At 36.5% G+C, this 18,581-nt stretch overlaps 1 protein-coding gene across 8 annotated transcripts in view; it reads right to left on the bottom strand.

Moving 5' to 3' along the window:
- MYO9A (myosin IXA) overlaps positions 1–18,581 on the bottom strand; it is a 269,595-nt gene that overhangs the window by 50,433 nt on the left and 200,581 nt on the right. For all 8 annotated transcript variants that reach the window (XM_022579925.3, XM_022579928.3, XM_022579929.3 and 5 more), the window contains 5 exons: positions 14,682–14,794; positions 10,959–11,101; positions 7,870–8,093; positions 7,259–7,375; positions 5,528–5,716 (listed from right to left, as the gene is read on the bottom strand). In XM_022579925.3, coding sequence (XP_022435633.1) covers positions 5,528–5,716; positions 7,259–7,375; positions 7,870–8,093; positions 10,959–11,101; positions 14,682–14,794 — 786 coding nt within the window. The remainder of the gene's footprint in view (positions 1–5,527; positions 5,717–7,258; positions 7,376–7,869; positions 8,094–10,958; positions 11,102–14,681; positions 14,795–18,581) is intronic.

Below are 18,581 nucleotides of genomic sequence, written 5' to 3'. Positions count from 1 at the left end.
TCAGAAGAAGCTCTACAAGCCAGAGGGAGTGGCATGATATATTTAAAGTGATGAAAGGGAAGAACCTACAGCCAAGATTATTCTACCCAGCAAGGATCTCATTCAGATTCGATGGAGAAATCAAACGCTTTACAGACAAGCAAAAGCTAAGAGAATTCAGCACCACCAAACCAGCTCTACAGCAAGTGATAAAGAACTTCTCTAAGTGGAAAACACAAGAGAAGAAAAGGACCTACAAAAACAAACCCATAACAATTAAGAAAATGGTCATAGGAACATGCATATCGATAATTACCTTAAACATGAATGGATTACATGCTCCAACCAAAAGACACAGGCTTGCTGAATGGATACAAAAACAAGACCCATGTATATGCTGTCTACAAGAGACCCACTTCTGACCTAGGGACACATACAGGCTGAAAGTGAGGGGATGGAAAAGATATTCCATACAAGTGGAACTCAAAAGAAAGCTGGAGTAGCAATACTCATATCAGATAAAATACACTTTAAAATAAAGAATGTTACAAGAAACAAGGAAGGACACTACATAATGATCAAGAGATCAATACAAGAAGAAGATATAAAAATTATAAACATATATGCACCCAACACAGTAGCATGTCAATACATAAGGCAAATGCTAACAGCTATAAAAGAGGAAATCGACAGTAACACAATAATAGTGGGGGACTTTTAACACCTCACTTACACCAATGGACACATCATCCAAACAGAAAATTAATAAGGAAACATAAGCTTTACATGACACAATAGACCAGATAGATTTAATTGATATTTATAGGACATTTTATGCAAAAACAGCAGATTACATTTTCTTCTCAAGTGCACATGGAACATGCTCCAGGCTACATCACATCTTGGGTCACAAATCAAGCCTCAGTAAATTTAAGAAGACTGACATCATATCAAGTATCTTTTCTGACCACAACACTATGAGATTAGAAATCAGTTACAGGGAAAAAAACGTAAAAAACACAAACACATGGAGGCTAAACAACACCTTACTAAATAACCAAGTGATCACTGAAGAAATCAAAGAGGAAATCAAAAAATAACTAGAAACAAATTACAACAAAAACACGATGATTCAAAAGCTATGGGATGCAGCAAAAGCAGTTCTAAGAGGGAAGTTTATAGCAATACAATTCTAGTTCAAGAAACAAGAAAAATATCAAATAAACAATCTAACCCTACACCTAAAGGAACTGAGAAAGAAGAACAAACAAAACCCAAAGTTAGTAGAAGGAAAGAAATCATAAAGATCAGAGAAGAAATAAATGAAGTAGAGACAAAGAAAACAATAGCAAAGATCAATAAAACCAAAAGCTGGTTCTTTGAGAAGATAAACAAAATTGATAAACCATTAACCAGACTCATCAAGAAAAAGGGGGAGAGGACTCAAATCAATAAAATTAGAAATGAAAAAGGAGAAGTCACAACCGACACTGCAGAAATACAAAGCATCCTAAGAGACTACTACAAGCAACTCTATGCCAATAAAATGGACAACCTGGAAGAAATGAACAAATTCTTAGAAAGGTATAACCTTCCAAGACTGAACCAGGAAGAACGAGAAAATATGAACAGACCAATCACAAGTAAGGAAATTGAAACTGTGAGTAAAAATCTTCCAACAAACAAAGTCCAGGACCAGATGGCTTCATAGATGAATTATATCAAACATTTAGAGAAGAGCTAACACCCATCCTTCTCAAACCCTTCCAAAAAACTGCAGAGGAAGGAACATTCCCAAACTCATTCTATGAGGTCACCATCACCCTGATAACCAAAACCAGACAAAGATACTACAGAAAAAGAAAATTACAGACCAATATCACTGATGATTATAGATGCAAAAATCCTCAACAAAATACTAGCAATCAGAATTCAACAACACATTAAAAGGATCATACACCATGATCAAGTGGGATTCATCCCAGGGATGCAAGGAATCTTCAATATATGCAATTCAACGTGATACTCCACATTAACAAATTGAAGCATAAAAACCATATGAATCATCTCAATAGATGCAGAAAAAACTTTCAACAAAATTCAACACCTGTTTATGATAAAAACTTTCCAGAAAGTGGGCATAGAGGGAACCTACCTCAACATAATAAAGGCCATATACGACAAACCCACAGTGAACATCATTCTCAATGGTGAAAAACTGAAAGCATTTCCTCTAAGATCAGGAACAAGACAAGGATGTCCATTCTCGCCACTATTATCCAACAGTTTTGGAAGTCTTAGCCATGGCAATCAGAGAAGAAAAAGAAATAAAAGGAATTCAAATTGGAAAAGCTTAAGTAAACCTGTCACTGTTTGCAGATGACATGATACTATACATAGAGAATCCTAAAGATGCCACAAGAAAACTAATACAGCTAATCAATGAATTTGGTAAAGTTGCAGGATACAAAATTAATGCACAGAAATCTCTTGCATTCCTATACACTAACAACAAAAGATCAGAAAGATAAATTAAGGAAACAATCCCATTCACCACTTCAACAATAACAACAACAAAAAATACCTAGGAATAAACCTACCTAAGGAGGTAAAACACCTGTATTCAGAAAACTGTAAGACATTGATATAAGTAATCAAAGATGACACAAACGGAGAGCTATACCATGATCGTGGATTGCAAGAATCAATATTGTGAAAATGATTATTCGACCCAAAGCAATCTACAAACTCAATGCAATCCATTTCAAACCACCAATGGCATTTTTTTTACAGAACTAGAACAAAAAAATCTTAAAATGTGTATGGAGACACAACAGACCCCAAATAGCCAAAGCAAACTTGAGGGAAAAAAATGGAGCTGGAGGAATCAGACTCCTTGACTTCAGAATATACTACAAAGCTACAGTAATCAAGACAATATGGCACTGGCACAAAAACAGAAACATAGATCAATGGAACAAGATAGAAAGCCCAGAGATAAACCCACGCACCTATGGTCAACTAATCTATGACAAAGGAGGCAAGGATATATAATGGAGAAAAGACAGTCTCTTCAATAAGTGGTGCTGGGAAAACTGGACAGCTACATGTAAAAGAAAGAAAGTAGAATACTCCCTAACACCATACACAAAAATAAACCTAAAATGGATTAGAGACCTAAATGTAAGACAGGACACTATAAAACTCTTAGAGGAAAACATAGGAAAAACACTCTTTGACATAAATCACAGCAAGATCTTTTTTGATCCACTTCCTAGAGTAATGGAAATAAAAACAAAAATAAACAAATGGGGCCTAATGAAACTTCAAAGCTTTGCACAGCAAAGGAAACCATAAACAAGACGAAAAGACAACCCTCAGGATGGGAGAAAATATTCGCAAACAAATCAACAGACAAAGGATTAATCTCTAAAATATATAAACAGCTCATGCAGCTCAATATTAAAGAAACAAACAACCCAATCCAAAAATGGGCAGAAGACCTAAATAGACATTTCTCCAAAGAAGACATACAGATGGCCACAAAGCACATGAAAAGCTGCTCAACATCACTAATTATTAGAGAAATGCAAATCAAAACTATAATGAGGTATCACTTCACACCAGTTAGAATGGGCATCTTCAGAAAATCTACAAACAACAAATGCTGGAGAGGGTGTCAAGAAAAGGGAACCCTCTTACGCTGTTGGTGGGAATGTAAATTGATGGAGAAAAGTATGGAGGTTCCTTAAAAAGCTAAAAATAGAATTACCATATGATCCAGCAATCCCACTACTGGGCATATACCCAGAGAAAACCATAATTCAAAAAGACACATGCACCCCAATGTTCATTGCACCACTATTTACAATAGCCAGGTCATGGAAGCAACCTAAATGCCCATCGACAGACGAATGGATAAAGAAGATGTGGTACATATATACAATGGAATATTACTCAGGCATAAAAAGGAACGAAATTGTGTCATTTGTAGAGACGTGGATGGATCTAGAGACTGTCATACAGAGTGAAGTAAGTCAGAAAGAGAAAAACAAATATCGTATATTAATGCATATATGTGGAACCTAGAAAAATGGTACAGATGAGGCATTTGCAGGGCAGAAATTGAGACATAGATGCAGAGAACAAACGTATGGACACCAAGGGGGGAAAGTGGCAGCGGGGCTGGTGGTGGGATGAACTGGGAGATTGGGATTGACATCTATACACTAATATGTATAAAATGGGTAACTAATAAGAACCTGCTGTATAAAAAAATAAATAAAATTAAATTAAAAAACAAAAGGTATCATCTGGAGGACTTTCTTGGTGGTGCCATGGTTAAGAATCCGCCTGCCAACACAGGGGACATGGGTTCGAGCCCTGCTCTGGGAAGATCCACATATGCCGCGGAGCAACTAAGCCCGTGCGCCACAACTCCTGAGCCTGCACTCTAGAGCCTGCAAGCCACAACTACTGAAGCCCGCGCGCCTAGGGCCCGTGCTCCGCAAGAAGAGAAGCCAGCGCAATGAGAAGCCCACGCACCACAACAAAGAGTAGCCCCAGCTCGCCGCAACTAGAGAAAAGCCCACGCGCAGCAACGAAGACCCAATGCAGGCAAAAATAAATAAAAAGAAATTTTTTTTTTTAAAAGGTATCATCTGGGACATGGAAAAGTTCTTTTACATATGGCGCTTCCTGTTAGCCATAGCGGAGAACAATCTCAATCTAACCTTTTAAAATTACAAACAAAGGCAGAATAAGCCTAATAAGAATCTTCTTCTGCATAACATAAGACCCCAACTTAGATGTAGAACAGAAGAATTTTCAAAGATTTATTTATATCTGATTACTTCAAAATGATTTCAAATGTTTTATAAATCTAAATATACATAAATCAGAATAACTGAAAATAAAATGGGAGACAATAAAAAGGATTAACAGTATTCCTGCTACCCAATAATCAGATACCTAATTATTTCAGTTGGGGTACTGAAAGGAAACACACTGACAACCTTCTCTAAGCCTACTATCTCTTCTGTAATAAGAATTTCATAATAATTATTTAATAGGGCTGAAGCAAGAAGTAAATAAAATATCAAACACTTAGTATAATTCCTGGTACTCAATAAATAAAGTTTATTATTACTATTATATAGATATTCAGAAACATACATTTTCCTAAAACCTAATTCAAGGAGAAATATAATCCGTGGGTCCTTACATAAAGGCCACTAGATGATACAACTAATCACATCTTTAACCACTGTTTTTCGAAAGGAAATTTATGTACTGACCTCTATCAAAGCTGAGGGTATAATCTTAATGGCACAACATTACATTTTAGCTCAGTGAAGAATATATTAATGGCAGAAGGCTTTGATAATACAGTCTGATGAACTTTTAGGATAGACTGGAGTTTGCTGGATCTAAAGTAGTGCTAAAGTAGTTGACATGTTCACTGTAATGTTTTTCTCAAATACCAGATGTCCCAGGCTCTTAAGAAGAATTCATAACTGAATCCTTTTAGAAATCAAAATATATTTACCTTTGTGGGTATATATTCCAGAGTCTTGAATTCATTCATATATTCATCTAAAAACACTTTAAAAGTGTTGACCCAAACTCTGACTGGAGATTCACTCCAATCACGCTGCTCAAGCCTCATGGTCTTTTCCAAAATCTGTTCAAATAGTGCGTAGAGGTCTTTATACCGTATGCTTTTCCCATCATCTATCTAATAAGCAATAAGAGAAGAAATGTAAGGTTTTATGAAGAAATTCTTTATATATAGAAGACTGATTCAATTTTTATTGGGTAATTATTTTGAATAAAAATTAGGATCCTGATATACTTTCTAATGGGCATGTCCATGAGGTCATGTGGTATTTGTAAATTCCCACTCTACTATGGAATGTCTGCAGAATAAAACCTGCTAAATTTTAGTAAAATACCTAACAGTTTAAACAATGTAATAATTGGAGAAAGCCCTGGGAATTTTTAACTATATTTAGCTATAAAGATTATTTGCCTCCCTCTTAATTACCTATCCCCAGAAATGAACCTTGTTTAGATAGTTCCACTCTAAAACTGAAAAAGTGAATACCTGAATTCTTGCCTAGTGAAACATTAGGCAACCTTTACTTTGATTCATTTTTCCAAAGAAGAATGACATGCTTAGAATAACATCATATTTCTTGCAAAGGAATCTACATGGAATTCCTTTTAACTTATTTAAATGAGGTGTGGAGTCTTCATGAGAAAGAAAAAGACAGGATTTAAGTGACCAAAACGTATTATATACATTTAAAATGTATTTCTCTTTCACCTCCTCAGAATTATAAGTTGAACCTCTTTGATCCAGGGTTAGAAACCACTATTAAGCTCTATTTCATAACGTTGGCTCTTCCTATGTGATACAAAGTATATTGGTCCCTAACCTAGAAAATAAACGTATGAAGCATGACAAGCAGTTAGCAAGATTAGAAAAATATGGCCAACATTGTCTCTACCCAAACCTAGTCATTTGCCGTAGCCTGATTACTACTTTATTATGGTCTTGAAATTATTGCTCTCTAAGACTGCATGGTTCCTATTTTTAAAAGGCAAAAAAATCTTATACTGAGTAGAATATACATAGGAAAGTTCTCCTGATTTCTCTTTACACATTAAATTACAGGTTGAACAAAGAAAAACCAATTAAATACAAATTATTTTTTATAGAATAAATATGACAATTCAGAGATATTAATAAAGATTCTATAGATCAAAAGCATTAATTATTATATACTTTAGCACCAATAATAAATTTTCTAAACCATGACCAACATCATATGAAAGTATAGGTAAATCTGAAAGTGATACAAACTCATGTATAGAAATTGGTGAACATAAACTGCTCTAATTCTACTGAATAAAAAAGTGTAATTCCAACACAAATGAGAATTAGAAGCTGGAGCCAGAGCTAAAAGGATCATGAGAAGTCAAAATAGTAAAGAGCCACTGGGTGAAAAAGAATCATACCTAGAATATCTGAATTCAATACCTTAAGATGAAAATAAACCTATAACGGGGGAAAAAAAAAACAACAGCTCAAGGAAATTTGAGAATGCTATTAATCTGAGGTCAGTCAGTATGCTTTCCCCTATCTATCCCTAAAACAAAAAGAAGACACTGGAGAAATCTCTAGTTGAACATGGCCCCTGTATTATTTTTTATGGCATTGTCAAATTTTTCATATGTTGAACTTCTGAGTATCTCCTGACACAGTTTAACTTACCGCCAATGCAGATGAATAAAAGCTGAAGATATTCTGCCGAAATTCTTTCAGAGCTTTTTTAAATACAACATCCACTAGTGTGTCTTTCTTGCTGTCTTCATTATCTAGGTCATTCATCTGGGGACCACAGAAAGAGATTTTGTACACAATCAACTAAATTGAAAAGAAGTGAATGCCACTCTGGACACATACTGTTTCTTCAACAATGACCGTCCTGAAAGGGCAAACTATCATGGGACCCAGAAAAAAGCATGACCAGGTAGCCAAAGTTTTATTACTACTAGATGATTTCTAAAGTCCCTTCTAACATTGTATGATTCCACAGTTCTGCTACCAAAAAGACAACTCAAAGTGTGCAATGACAAGCCTCACCTTCCCATACAGAATGCAACATGACAGTTAGAGTAAAACTGAAGTCAACAGTAAAGCCTAAAACTTTAAATCCTGTCTACGCAGTCTAACTCATATGAATCCTATTATTTGCACCTTCCTGGTAAAGAAACAGATGCTCTAACTTACTGAAGCATATATCCTTTAGGGGGCATATCCTGATACACAAGCATTCCACAGTCAAAGCTGCTCAGGGGCCTAACTGAGCAGGCACAGGGTACCTTTTTCAGGAGAAATTCATCCATGCTTTTTAAATCACTGGCACTTGCTATGATCTGGACAGAGTCATTTTGCCAATGCATAGACTCCAAAGCCACGCTGCTGATCTTCACATTTCGCTTGCGCCTTGCCTTTGGAGAAGGCTCTTTGTTCTCTTTGAACTCCTTCCGGCAACTCCCAGGCAATTCTGGACTCAATGGAGGTGTTGGCTGATTCTGAGATAATTCTATAAATCAAGATAGAGTGTCCAAAAAAATTTTCTTTTAGTAAAAGTACTGAAATCTCTACATCCTTCTTTTTAAGTTCCTTTAGTAAGTCACTGAAGGAAACTTGTAAATATCTGAAAAGTAAAGTAACATTAATGTTTAAGTTCAGGCAGTTAGGCAGTAAATCCAGATTGTACATTTGTACAGAAAATGTATTTAAGAATTATCACTTTTCAATGGGAAATTCTATTGTGTCTCCCAAAGAGATGAGGTCTGATACTGAAAATCTGGATGGAAGTGTCTTGTAGAACTGAAGCCTGGATCCCAAAGACCTCAGTCCCAAAGAAAAGAAAGAAGAGTACACAATCACACTAGCATGTTAAATGCTGACTATTAACCCAGTCATAGCTTTACTATATCTGTTTGAAAGAACATCCAGCTATATACAAATCCAATAAGCCAGTGAAGTTTGATAATTATTATTACTTGTTTACTAGGGTCAAAAGCCATAAATGCTCCAGTGACAATATCTGGTGTTAGGCTGGCAACCTCTATTGAGGGAACCAGGTAACTCAACTGGTTCACTTCTGCCTGTGTCTCCTTGCTATTTAGGATTTTCACATATATTTCCCAAATAACTGTATGAATGTCTCAGATAATTCCTGGAATTAACTAGCTCTGTATATAATATTGGAAAACACAACAAATTTTCTCTGCAATTGTTTACACCAGAGAAATTGGGTTCCATGTAGTCCATTACAATCTAGAACTACACTGGATTTGCCAACGCCTACCTGGGGCTTGATGAGAAAGTTGGCCCCATTTCACATGTTTTCCCCACATATATTTACCTTACCTTCTGTCCAATGGTATATCCTCATTCCATCTAAAAGCTAATTCTGACAATAAAGGAAAAAAAATAGCCTCCTACTTGCTAAATGCCACCTTAGGCAGGAAGTGAAACAAACCTGAGATATGGCACCAGAATAAAAATTATCAAGATATAGGATATAAGTATATTCAAATTGGTGTCAACTAATATTAATTCCATTATATAACCTAGATATACAAGTATCTAATTATTTCATTTAGCAAAGTCAATATCGTTCTTTATACTAAAAGAAATAATAGTTACTAAAGAAACTGTCTATAATCCAATTTCAGCATTAAAAACAAGGGCTACCTTAATAAATTTCTACCCAAAGATAAATAAAAAGGCTACAATCAATTTTTATACATGTATCCTTATTAAGCAAACACACAATGAAGTCTGCTAATAACATATACTTCAACCAAAGAGCTTCCTAATTCCTTCTTGGAAATCAGCAGTGGAGAATATAACTGTGAAATATGAAAAATTTAGAATGACTACTGTAAACCAGATAAGATAAAATGAATTGATCCTCTTAGGAATTCCAAATTTTCCAAACTGAACCTGTAGTATTCACTTAATTTACTACTGGTTTTATCCATATCAGTTTGCAAAGTGATAGGAGCAAAGCCACAAGACAGAAAACGGGGTTCTAATTAAATTTCTACCAGTTTTTCCTTTGACACACAGATGCCTCTGCTCTGGCTGATCCATTCCCATGTGAAACTTGATCTTTCCTCCCTTTATCTTATCCTTTGTCCCTTTATTTTTATCTCATTCTAGATGTGAGAAGTTTTGTTTACTTATTTTAACTGGGCCTGTTCTATCTCTTCTTAGACATAATAACTTTCTTCCTAGGGCCTCTTTCTATTTTATTCAATACTGATATTTCATCCACCCACCGGTATTTTACCCACTCATTACTACACATCCACCTCTGATGTATATCCCTGTTTAAGATAGCTGGCATCTTTACATGGTAATTAAAAACGTTCATACATGCTTGAGCAAAGGGCTTGGGAAGAATGGGCTAATCTTCTAATACTGGGACTACTGGAATCCTTGGAGAGTTAATAATTCTAGTATTTAGAAAGGCCATATCTCAACAGATGAACTAACTGTTGGGTATTTTCTAATGTGCTATGATTGAGGCCCCAAAAGTTAAAATAACAGCTACCACTATAAAGTCCCAGGAACATATAATAGGTACTTCAGCACAATGGTTATGAATACGGACTCTGGAGCTAGACTGCCTGAATTCAAATCTCAGCTCTGCCAATTGCTATACGTGTATAAGCAAATAACTCTCTGTGCCTCAGCTTTCTTATCTATAAACTGGGAATAATAATCATACCAACCTCAAAAAATTGTTGTGAGGATCAATCGAGTTAATACATACAATATGCTTAGTACAGTGCCTTGTATGTAGTAAGCACTCAAAAATTAGCTGCTGTCATTAATTTTTACTAGGAATATACATTTGTTAAGTGAATGAATGATGGTTAGATTTTTACACTTTAGAAAACTGAGGCTAATCAAAGATTCACAGTCATTCTTTTTTTTTTTTTTTTTTTTTTGCGGTACGCGGGCCTCTTACTGTCGTGGCCTCTCCCGTTGCGGAGCACAGGCTCCGGACGCGCAGGCTCAGTGGCCATGGCTCACGGCCCAGCCGCTCCGCGGCACGTGGGATCTTCCCTGACCGGGGCACGAACCCGTGTCCCCTGCATCGGCAGGCAGACTCTCAACCACTGCGCCACCAGGGAAGCCCCACAGTCATTCTTGAAGTTGTTGTTACTTCACTGTTTTGTACCACATTTCCCTGAAACTTCTATTATAGGTAAAATTTAATTTTATAATTATCTGTTAGTTAAGGAGGGACTTAACAATCTTGGTCCTATCTCATTAGAATATCTCACCAACAGGATTACCATTACAAATACTAGAGGGATAGTAAACTTTCAGAAAGAGTAAACAGAAATTATGAAGACAATCTCCACCCTTTGTCCATTTTTACCATCTGGAAACTGATGAGCTGGAATCACATCTGAGCCAGCAAAGAGTGCCGAAACCTCCGAATGGGTGGCAGGTTTCACTCTGGTAGTCTTCTTCTCCCCTTGTTTCCCTTTGGCCCAGAATCTCATCTTAGCTCTCTGAGGTCTGTTAACAACAACAACAACAAAAAAAGTAACAATGGAAATTAGCATGTCCTATTGACAATATCTGTACGTCACTTTAAGTTATATAAACACCTTTCATGTGAATTAATTCATTTAACCTTCATAGTTAAGTTTAGTCATATTTAATCTTCAAGTGTACATTTAAACTTCATCTGGAAGGTAAATGATAGCTTCCTCATCTTGAATCTTGAATACAGAAATAATGAGACTCAGGAATGTTAACAAAAACCACCATTTATCTGAGTTGTTATCATGCTCCAGGTACAAGTGCTTATATAGAATTACCTTAATTAACTATAACAACAAGTTGACATTCAAACCATAACCGTTTTTCAGGTGAAAAACTGGTAGCTTAAACATTAGGTAACTTTCCCAAGGTTATACAGCCAGTGAGTAACAAAGTTGAGAATCACACCTACTATGCTCTATATTGCCTCATTAGTGCTTATATACTGTCTCCCATCATATAAATCAAAGAAACATCCTGAGATAATAACAGTTCACATTTACTGACCATATAGTATGTATCCTAACCTCATACTAGGAGGCCTACTTGTACATTAATTTGTTGGTTCCTTTATTTTTGAGCATCAACTAGGAGCCAGGCACTATGCCTTACTTATGATGCCTTCTTTTCACAACTACCATGATAAACAGGCATTTTTATCCTAACTTTACACATGAGCAACCTGAGGCTCAGAGGGCTGATGGAGATGGAAGTTAAAATCAGGTCTGTCTGCTTTTGAAGCCCATGTTCTTTTATCCATGCTTCCTTCTTTTTCTAATAGCTTATTACTAATCCTATACATCCATATAGTATAAAGGGAAATTGTTCTACAAGACTTATTACAAATGATAGCATTCTCCTGCCATTCTCATTCCTTTTCTGCTCCCTAGAGCAACCCTTTTGAATTTATTTAACTGATTCTTTTAATATTTACCATACTTATATTGCTATCATATTTATGACCACAAATAATAATTAAGCATATTCCAACACTCCAGTTCTATACCCTCCACAAACACAGACATCCCTGCAACAGAATATCATAATTTTAGTTAGATCAATATACAGTATTTTCTTTTAGTAGTATTCACTATTTTTTTTACTCTGTAAATAATATTCACAACTGAGACATACAGTACCCTCCATAACCAATATTTTTCTAGAGTTAGTGTTTTGTTTTACATTTGCTCACTTTCCTACATCCAATTCACCTCCAAGTGTCTCCTCATTTATGAGTATCTCCTCTAAACATGTTGAGACATAGTAGGTACACCATCAGTTCCATGTTCTTGAAGAAATCTTTCCCAGAGCCATCTAACCTGCTCTAATCTGGCACGGTTCCCTCAGTGATTGCTGTACAACCATCACTTAAAAAGCTACTTTCACCATCATAATGGAGATATGTTTTGTCTCTACTGGTTTATGATGACGTGTCTCTTGGTATGGGTCTATTTTCATTCATTATGTTGGGCCCTCAGGGGGTCCTTTCAATCTATAGAAACTCAAGTCCTTCAGTTCCATGAAATTTATTTGAATTACTTTATTTTTACTTTGTCCTATCTTTCCAGAGCTCCTATCAGTGGGTCACTGGATGTCCTGAACTGCTCCTCTAATTTTCCTATCTTTTCTTGTCTCTTCTATCCATTTGTCTTTTGGCTCAACTTTCTGACAGATGTCCTCAACTTTCTTTCTAACTCTTCTGACTTCTTTATGCTATCACAGTTTCAATTTTCAAATACTCTTTTTTATTATGAATGTTTCCCTTTAAAGTATTCTGTTTGGTTTCATGAATGTAGTTGTATTTATTTATGCAGAAGGTCTACTGATAGCTGTATTTGTCTGTCTTGAAGTTTTCTTTCCCCTGTATAGTTTATTGCTTCCAAGTTGTATTTTATCAATTAGTTTTAGATTCTTTCACTTCTGATGTCTCCTCAAATGTGTGGTGATCAAAAGTAGGGTATAAACAAGCTTCTTGGAAGGTCTAGTGTGCATTGGTGGGGCTTCCAAACTGTGGTTGTCCTTGTAGGGTTAGCTGGCTGGTCCAATTTGTAGGGAGAGCCCCTGATAGAAATATCTTTAGGTCTTTCCATGAGGGTTGGATGGAAGTCCCAAAGACTCTTTGAATCATCTGCTTAGAGGGTATGTGAAACGTGGAAGCTGAATACAGAAAAAAATCTGGGGGATCTTAACATTCAGTATGTAAACATTCATTAGATCTCCCTGTTCCAAATATGTACCCCACCTCAAATGTATCTGGTTACCTCCAAGTGCAGAAATCTTCTGTTTTATCCTTTCCAGAAAATAAATCTCCTGTTTTCTGCTAGGATTGGGGAAGACCAGTCAGCCAGATGCTTCTTTCTCAGTTTTACCCAGTTGGTTTAGGATTCAACTTTCTCCTATCTATAAAGACATTTAAAATTTGTCTATCTACTTTTAGGATTCCACGTTTTTATTATTGCTGTCTCCATTTTTATTATTGCTGTCTCCTGTTTTATTATTGCTGTCTCCTGTTGTTTTTGTCCTGTATAGGTTTTGTTATTTTAGGAGGATGTGGAAATTAAATTTATATAGTTAATCTGCTATCTCCACCTGTATGTTTTTTCTATGTTACATTTTGTTTCCCAAAATTTGATCTCCAGCATAATCTGCTCTAGATTTGGCTTACCTTGGATTATGCCTCTACAGTCATTGAGAAACTGATCTTTAATAGGGTTATGAACCAGATAGATTTCAATGAGATATTCAAGTGTTCAGTGAGGGCCTAATTGCCTTATGTAACACGGTAAGGGACAAAGACATTTTTTTTTTTTTGAACCTTCTTTTAATTAATTTATTTTTATTTTTGGCCGTGCTGGGTCTTCATTTCTGTGCAAGGGCTTTCTCTAGTTGTGGCAAGCGGGGGCCACTCTTCATTGTGGTGCGCGGGCCTCTCACTGTCATGGCCTCTCCTGTTGCGGAGCACAGGCTCCAGACGCACAGGCTCAGTAGTTGTGGCTCACGGGCCTAGTTGCTCCACGGCATGTGGGATCTTCCCAGACCAGGGCTGAAACCCGTGTCCCCTGCATTAGCAGGCAGACTCTCAACCACTGTGCCACCAGGGAAGCCCAAGACATATTCTTGATAAATAAAAACTTCATATACTCTCCTAAAGAGAACAGAGTTCTTTCCTGAAAGTCTTTTCCAGTTCCATTCGTAAAACACTTAACTCAGAACAGGATCCAAGTCCAAAACTGGAAAATATTTTCAGTCTAATCTGGTCTAATCTCTTTTCTTTTACAACCAAAAATCCTAAGTCATATAATGATGTAAAGACTTTGCCCAAATCACAGTGCTAAACATATAAAAAGACAAAGCTCATTATATATATCTGAATTATTTATGCTACTGTCACACAGTAGGTACTTAGTATTTGTTGAAAAACAAATTTCAAAACTTTCAAAATTGATAGCTATTCTATCAATTATGCTTTTAAAAAGATGCTCAGTATTTAACTATGGTCTATTAGTAAATAAAATTATATTACCCCTAATAACAGTCAGTGTATGCTTTATACCTTATATCTGAATCTGAAGCCTTCTGTCTCACTGCCAACTTCGTAATCTCTCCTTGAGACATGGTCTTATGAAGCTTTGCTTCTTCATCAACTGAGGAAAAACGCTGTGATGTCTGTAATAATTACATATGTAAAGACCTTAAAACCAAGTAATTATATCATAGCACTGTAATTAAAACTCAGGTTATAGAATTATTTGAGAATTACACCTATTAAAAACATTCAAAAATACATTCATATTACTCCGAGATGCATTAAGATAAAAAAACCTACTAAAAACTCCATTAACTTCATACAGTAATCTGAAGTAAAGAGAACTTGGGTCAATGAAAATGCTAAACAGGACCTACAAGCTCATGTTTTCCAACAATTTAACAAAGAATATCAAGTAGGGTGAAAGAAAAAAAAGAACATCAAGTGGAAAAGTAAGAAAAAAATCAAAACCATCTAAAGATAGAGACAAAAGATCCAGGACCTGATACATCTAGAATACTAAGCATAGTTTTTCACACCTTCTTTTATTTGTCCCTAAAAAGATGATAATTATTTTTATGGCTAACTTGCTACTATAGATTCTTATATCCAGTTAAGGATTTAAAAGATCTAGAACACAGGAAGATAAGAAAAACCAAAAGACCAAAGAATAAAATATCATTATACTCACTAATGGTCTAAATTATGAACTTACATAGCTATAAAAAGGACCTGAATTTCAATTGATAACTCTTGCTCCATTTGTTTACAATGTGCCCCTTTAAAGACAATACCATTTGGAGGACAGAATTTCTTGTTACCTATTCAAGTAATTTTTCTAATATTTCATTTTTATACAGTCATAATCTTTTCTTTAACCTTTTGGTCTGCATGACTATGGCCTTATCAACAGAAATAGCAAATATTCTGAGCTGCTAAATTTAAAGAACAGACTTCTGCTTCCGGCCAAGATGGAGTAACAAGAACCTGTTCTATACTCTTGCCTGAAACAACCAAAAACAAAAACAAAAGAAAACAAAAACTTAGACAAAATAATATGAAACAGGGACTTCACTGGTGGTGCAGTGGTTAAGAATCCACCTGCCGACAAACGGCTGTTGAGGGTCCTGTCTTCATCAGTGGGGTGACTCCAACAAAAGGCTAGAGGTGTGAACCTCAATACCAGCAGAAGTGGAGACCAGCCGTGTGGCTGACAGGGTCTTCCTGCTCCGGCCGGGTGTCAGGCCTGTGCCTCTGAGGTGGGAAAGCCAAGTTCAGGACATTGATCGACCAGAGACCTCCCAGCTCCACGTAATATCAAATGGCGAAAGCTCTCCCAGAGACTCCATCACAATGCTAAGACCCAGCTACACTCAACAACCAGCAAGCTACAGTGCTGGACACCCTATGCCAAACAACGAGCAAGACAGGAACACAACTCCACCCATTAGCAGAGAGGCTGCCTAAAATCATACCAAGGTCGCAGACACTCCAGAACACCAGAAAGACAAGATCCAGCCTCATCCAAGAGAACACAGGCACCAGTCCCCTCCACCAGGAAGCCTACACAACCCACTGAACCAACCTTAGCCACTGGGGACAGACACCAAAAACAACAGGAACTATGAACCTGCAGCCAGCGAAAACGAGACCCCAAGCACAGTAAGTTAAGCAAAATGAGAAGACAGAGAAACACACAGCAGATGAAGGAGCAAGGTAAAAACCCACAAGACCAAATAAATGAAGAGGAAATAGGCAGTCTATCTGAAAAAGAATTCAGAGTAAGGATAGTAAAGATGATCCAAAATCTTGGAAACAGAATGGAGAAAATACAAGAAACATTTAACAACAACGGAAAAGGACTAAAGAGCAAACAAACAATGATGAACAACACAATAAATGAAATTAACAATTCTGGAGATGGAATCAATAGCAGAATAACTGAGGCAGAAGAATGGATAAGTGAACTGGAATATAAAATAGTGGAAATCACTACTGCAGAGCAGAATAAAGAAAAAAGAATGAAAAGGATTGAGCACAGTCTTAGAGATCTCTGGGACAACATTAAATGCACCAACGTTTGAATTATAGGGGTCCCAGAAGAAGAAGAGAAAAAGAAAGGGACTGAGAAAGTATTTGAAGACATTATCATTGAAAACTTCCCTAATATGGGAAAGAAAATAGTCAATCAAGTTCAGGAAGCACAGAGACTCCCATACAGGATAAATCCAAGGAGAAACACGCCAAGACACATATTAATAAAACTATCAAAAATTAAATACAAAGAAAAAATATTAAAAGCAGCAAGGGAAAAACAACAAATAACATACTAGGGAAACCCCATAAGGTTAACAGCTGATCTTTCAACAGAAACTCTGCAAGCCAGAAGGAAGTGACAACACATATTTAAAGTGAGGAAAGGGAAAAACCTACAGCCAAGATTACTCTACCCAGCAAGGATCTCATTCAGATTAGACGGAAAAATTAAAACCTTTATAGACAAGCAAAAGTTAAGAGAATTCAGCACTACCAAACCAGCTTTACAACAAATGCTAAAGGAACTTCTAGGCAGGAAAGAAAAGAGAAGGAACAGACCTACAATAACAAACCCAAAACAATTAAGAAAATGGTAATAGGAACATACATATCGATAATTACCTTAAATGTAAATGGGTTAAATGCTCCCACCAAAAGACACAGATTGGCTGAACGGATACAAAAACAAGACCCACATATATGCTGTCTACAAGAGACCCACTTCAGACCTAGGGACACATACAGACTGAAAGTGAGGGGATGGAAAAAGATATACCATGCAAATGAAAATAAAAAGAAAGCTGGAGTAGCAATACTCATATCAGACAAAATAGACTTTAAAATAAAGACTTTTACAAGAGACAAAGAAGGACACTACATAATGATCAAGGGATCAATCCAAGAAGAAGATATAACAATTGTAAATATTTTTGCACCCAACATAGCAGCACCTCAATACATAAGGCAAATGCTAACAGCCATAAAAGGGGAAATCGACAGTAACACAAACATAGTAGGGGACTTTAACACCCCACTTTCACCAAAGGACATATCAGCCAAAATGAAAATAAGTAAGGAAACACAAACTTTAAATGATAAATTAAACAAGATGGACTTAATGGAATTTATAGGACATTCCATTCAAAACCAACAGAATACACTTGCTTCTCAAGTGCTCATGGAACATTCTCCAGGACAGATGATATCTTGGGTCATAAATCAAGCCTTGGTAAATTTGAGAAAATTGAAATCATATCAAGTACCTTCTGCAACCACAATGCTATGAGACTAGATATCAATTACAGGAAAAAAATCTGTGAAAAATACAAACACATGGAGGCTAAACAATACACTACTAAATAACCAAGAGATCACTGAAGAAATCAAAGAGGAAATCAAAAAATACCTAGAAACAAATGACAATGAAAAAACAATGACCCAAAATCCATGGGATGAGGAAAGGAACCAAGATGGCAGAGTAGAAGGACGTGCTCTCACTCCCTCTTGCGAGAACACCAGAATCACAACTAGCTGCTGGACAGTCATTGACAGGAAGACACTGGAACTCAGCAAACAAGATACCCCACATCCAAAGACAAAAGAGGAGCCACAGTGAGATGGTAGGAGGGGCACAATCACAATAAAATCAAGTCCCATAACTGCTGGGTGGGTGACTCACAAACTGGAGAACACTTATAACACAGAAGTCCACCCACTGTAGTGAAGGTTCTGAGACCCATGTCAGGCTTCCCAACCTGGGGGCCCAGCAACGGGAGGGATTCCTAGAGAATCAGACTTTGAAGCCTAGTGAGAATTGACTACAGGACTTCGACAGGACTGGGGGAAACAGAGACTCCACTCTTGGAGGGCACACACAAAGTAGTGTGCGCA

Source organism: Delphinapterus leucas, chromosome 2 (genome assembly GCF_059928025.1).
Source record: "Delphinapterus leucas isolate spDelLeu-1000000601 "Yukka" chromosome 2, BTC_Dleu_Yukka2, whole genome shotgun sequence".
Taxonomy (NCBI): Eukaryota; Metazoa; Chordata; class Mammalia; order Artiodactyla; family Monodontidae; genus Delphinapterus; species Delphinapterus leucas.
The sequence above is the reverse complement of the archived record's forward strand: the minus strand, read 5'-3'. Positions and strand labels throughout refer to the sequence as shown.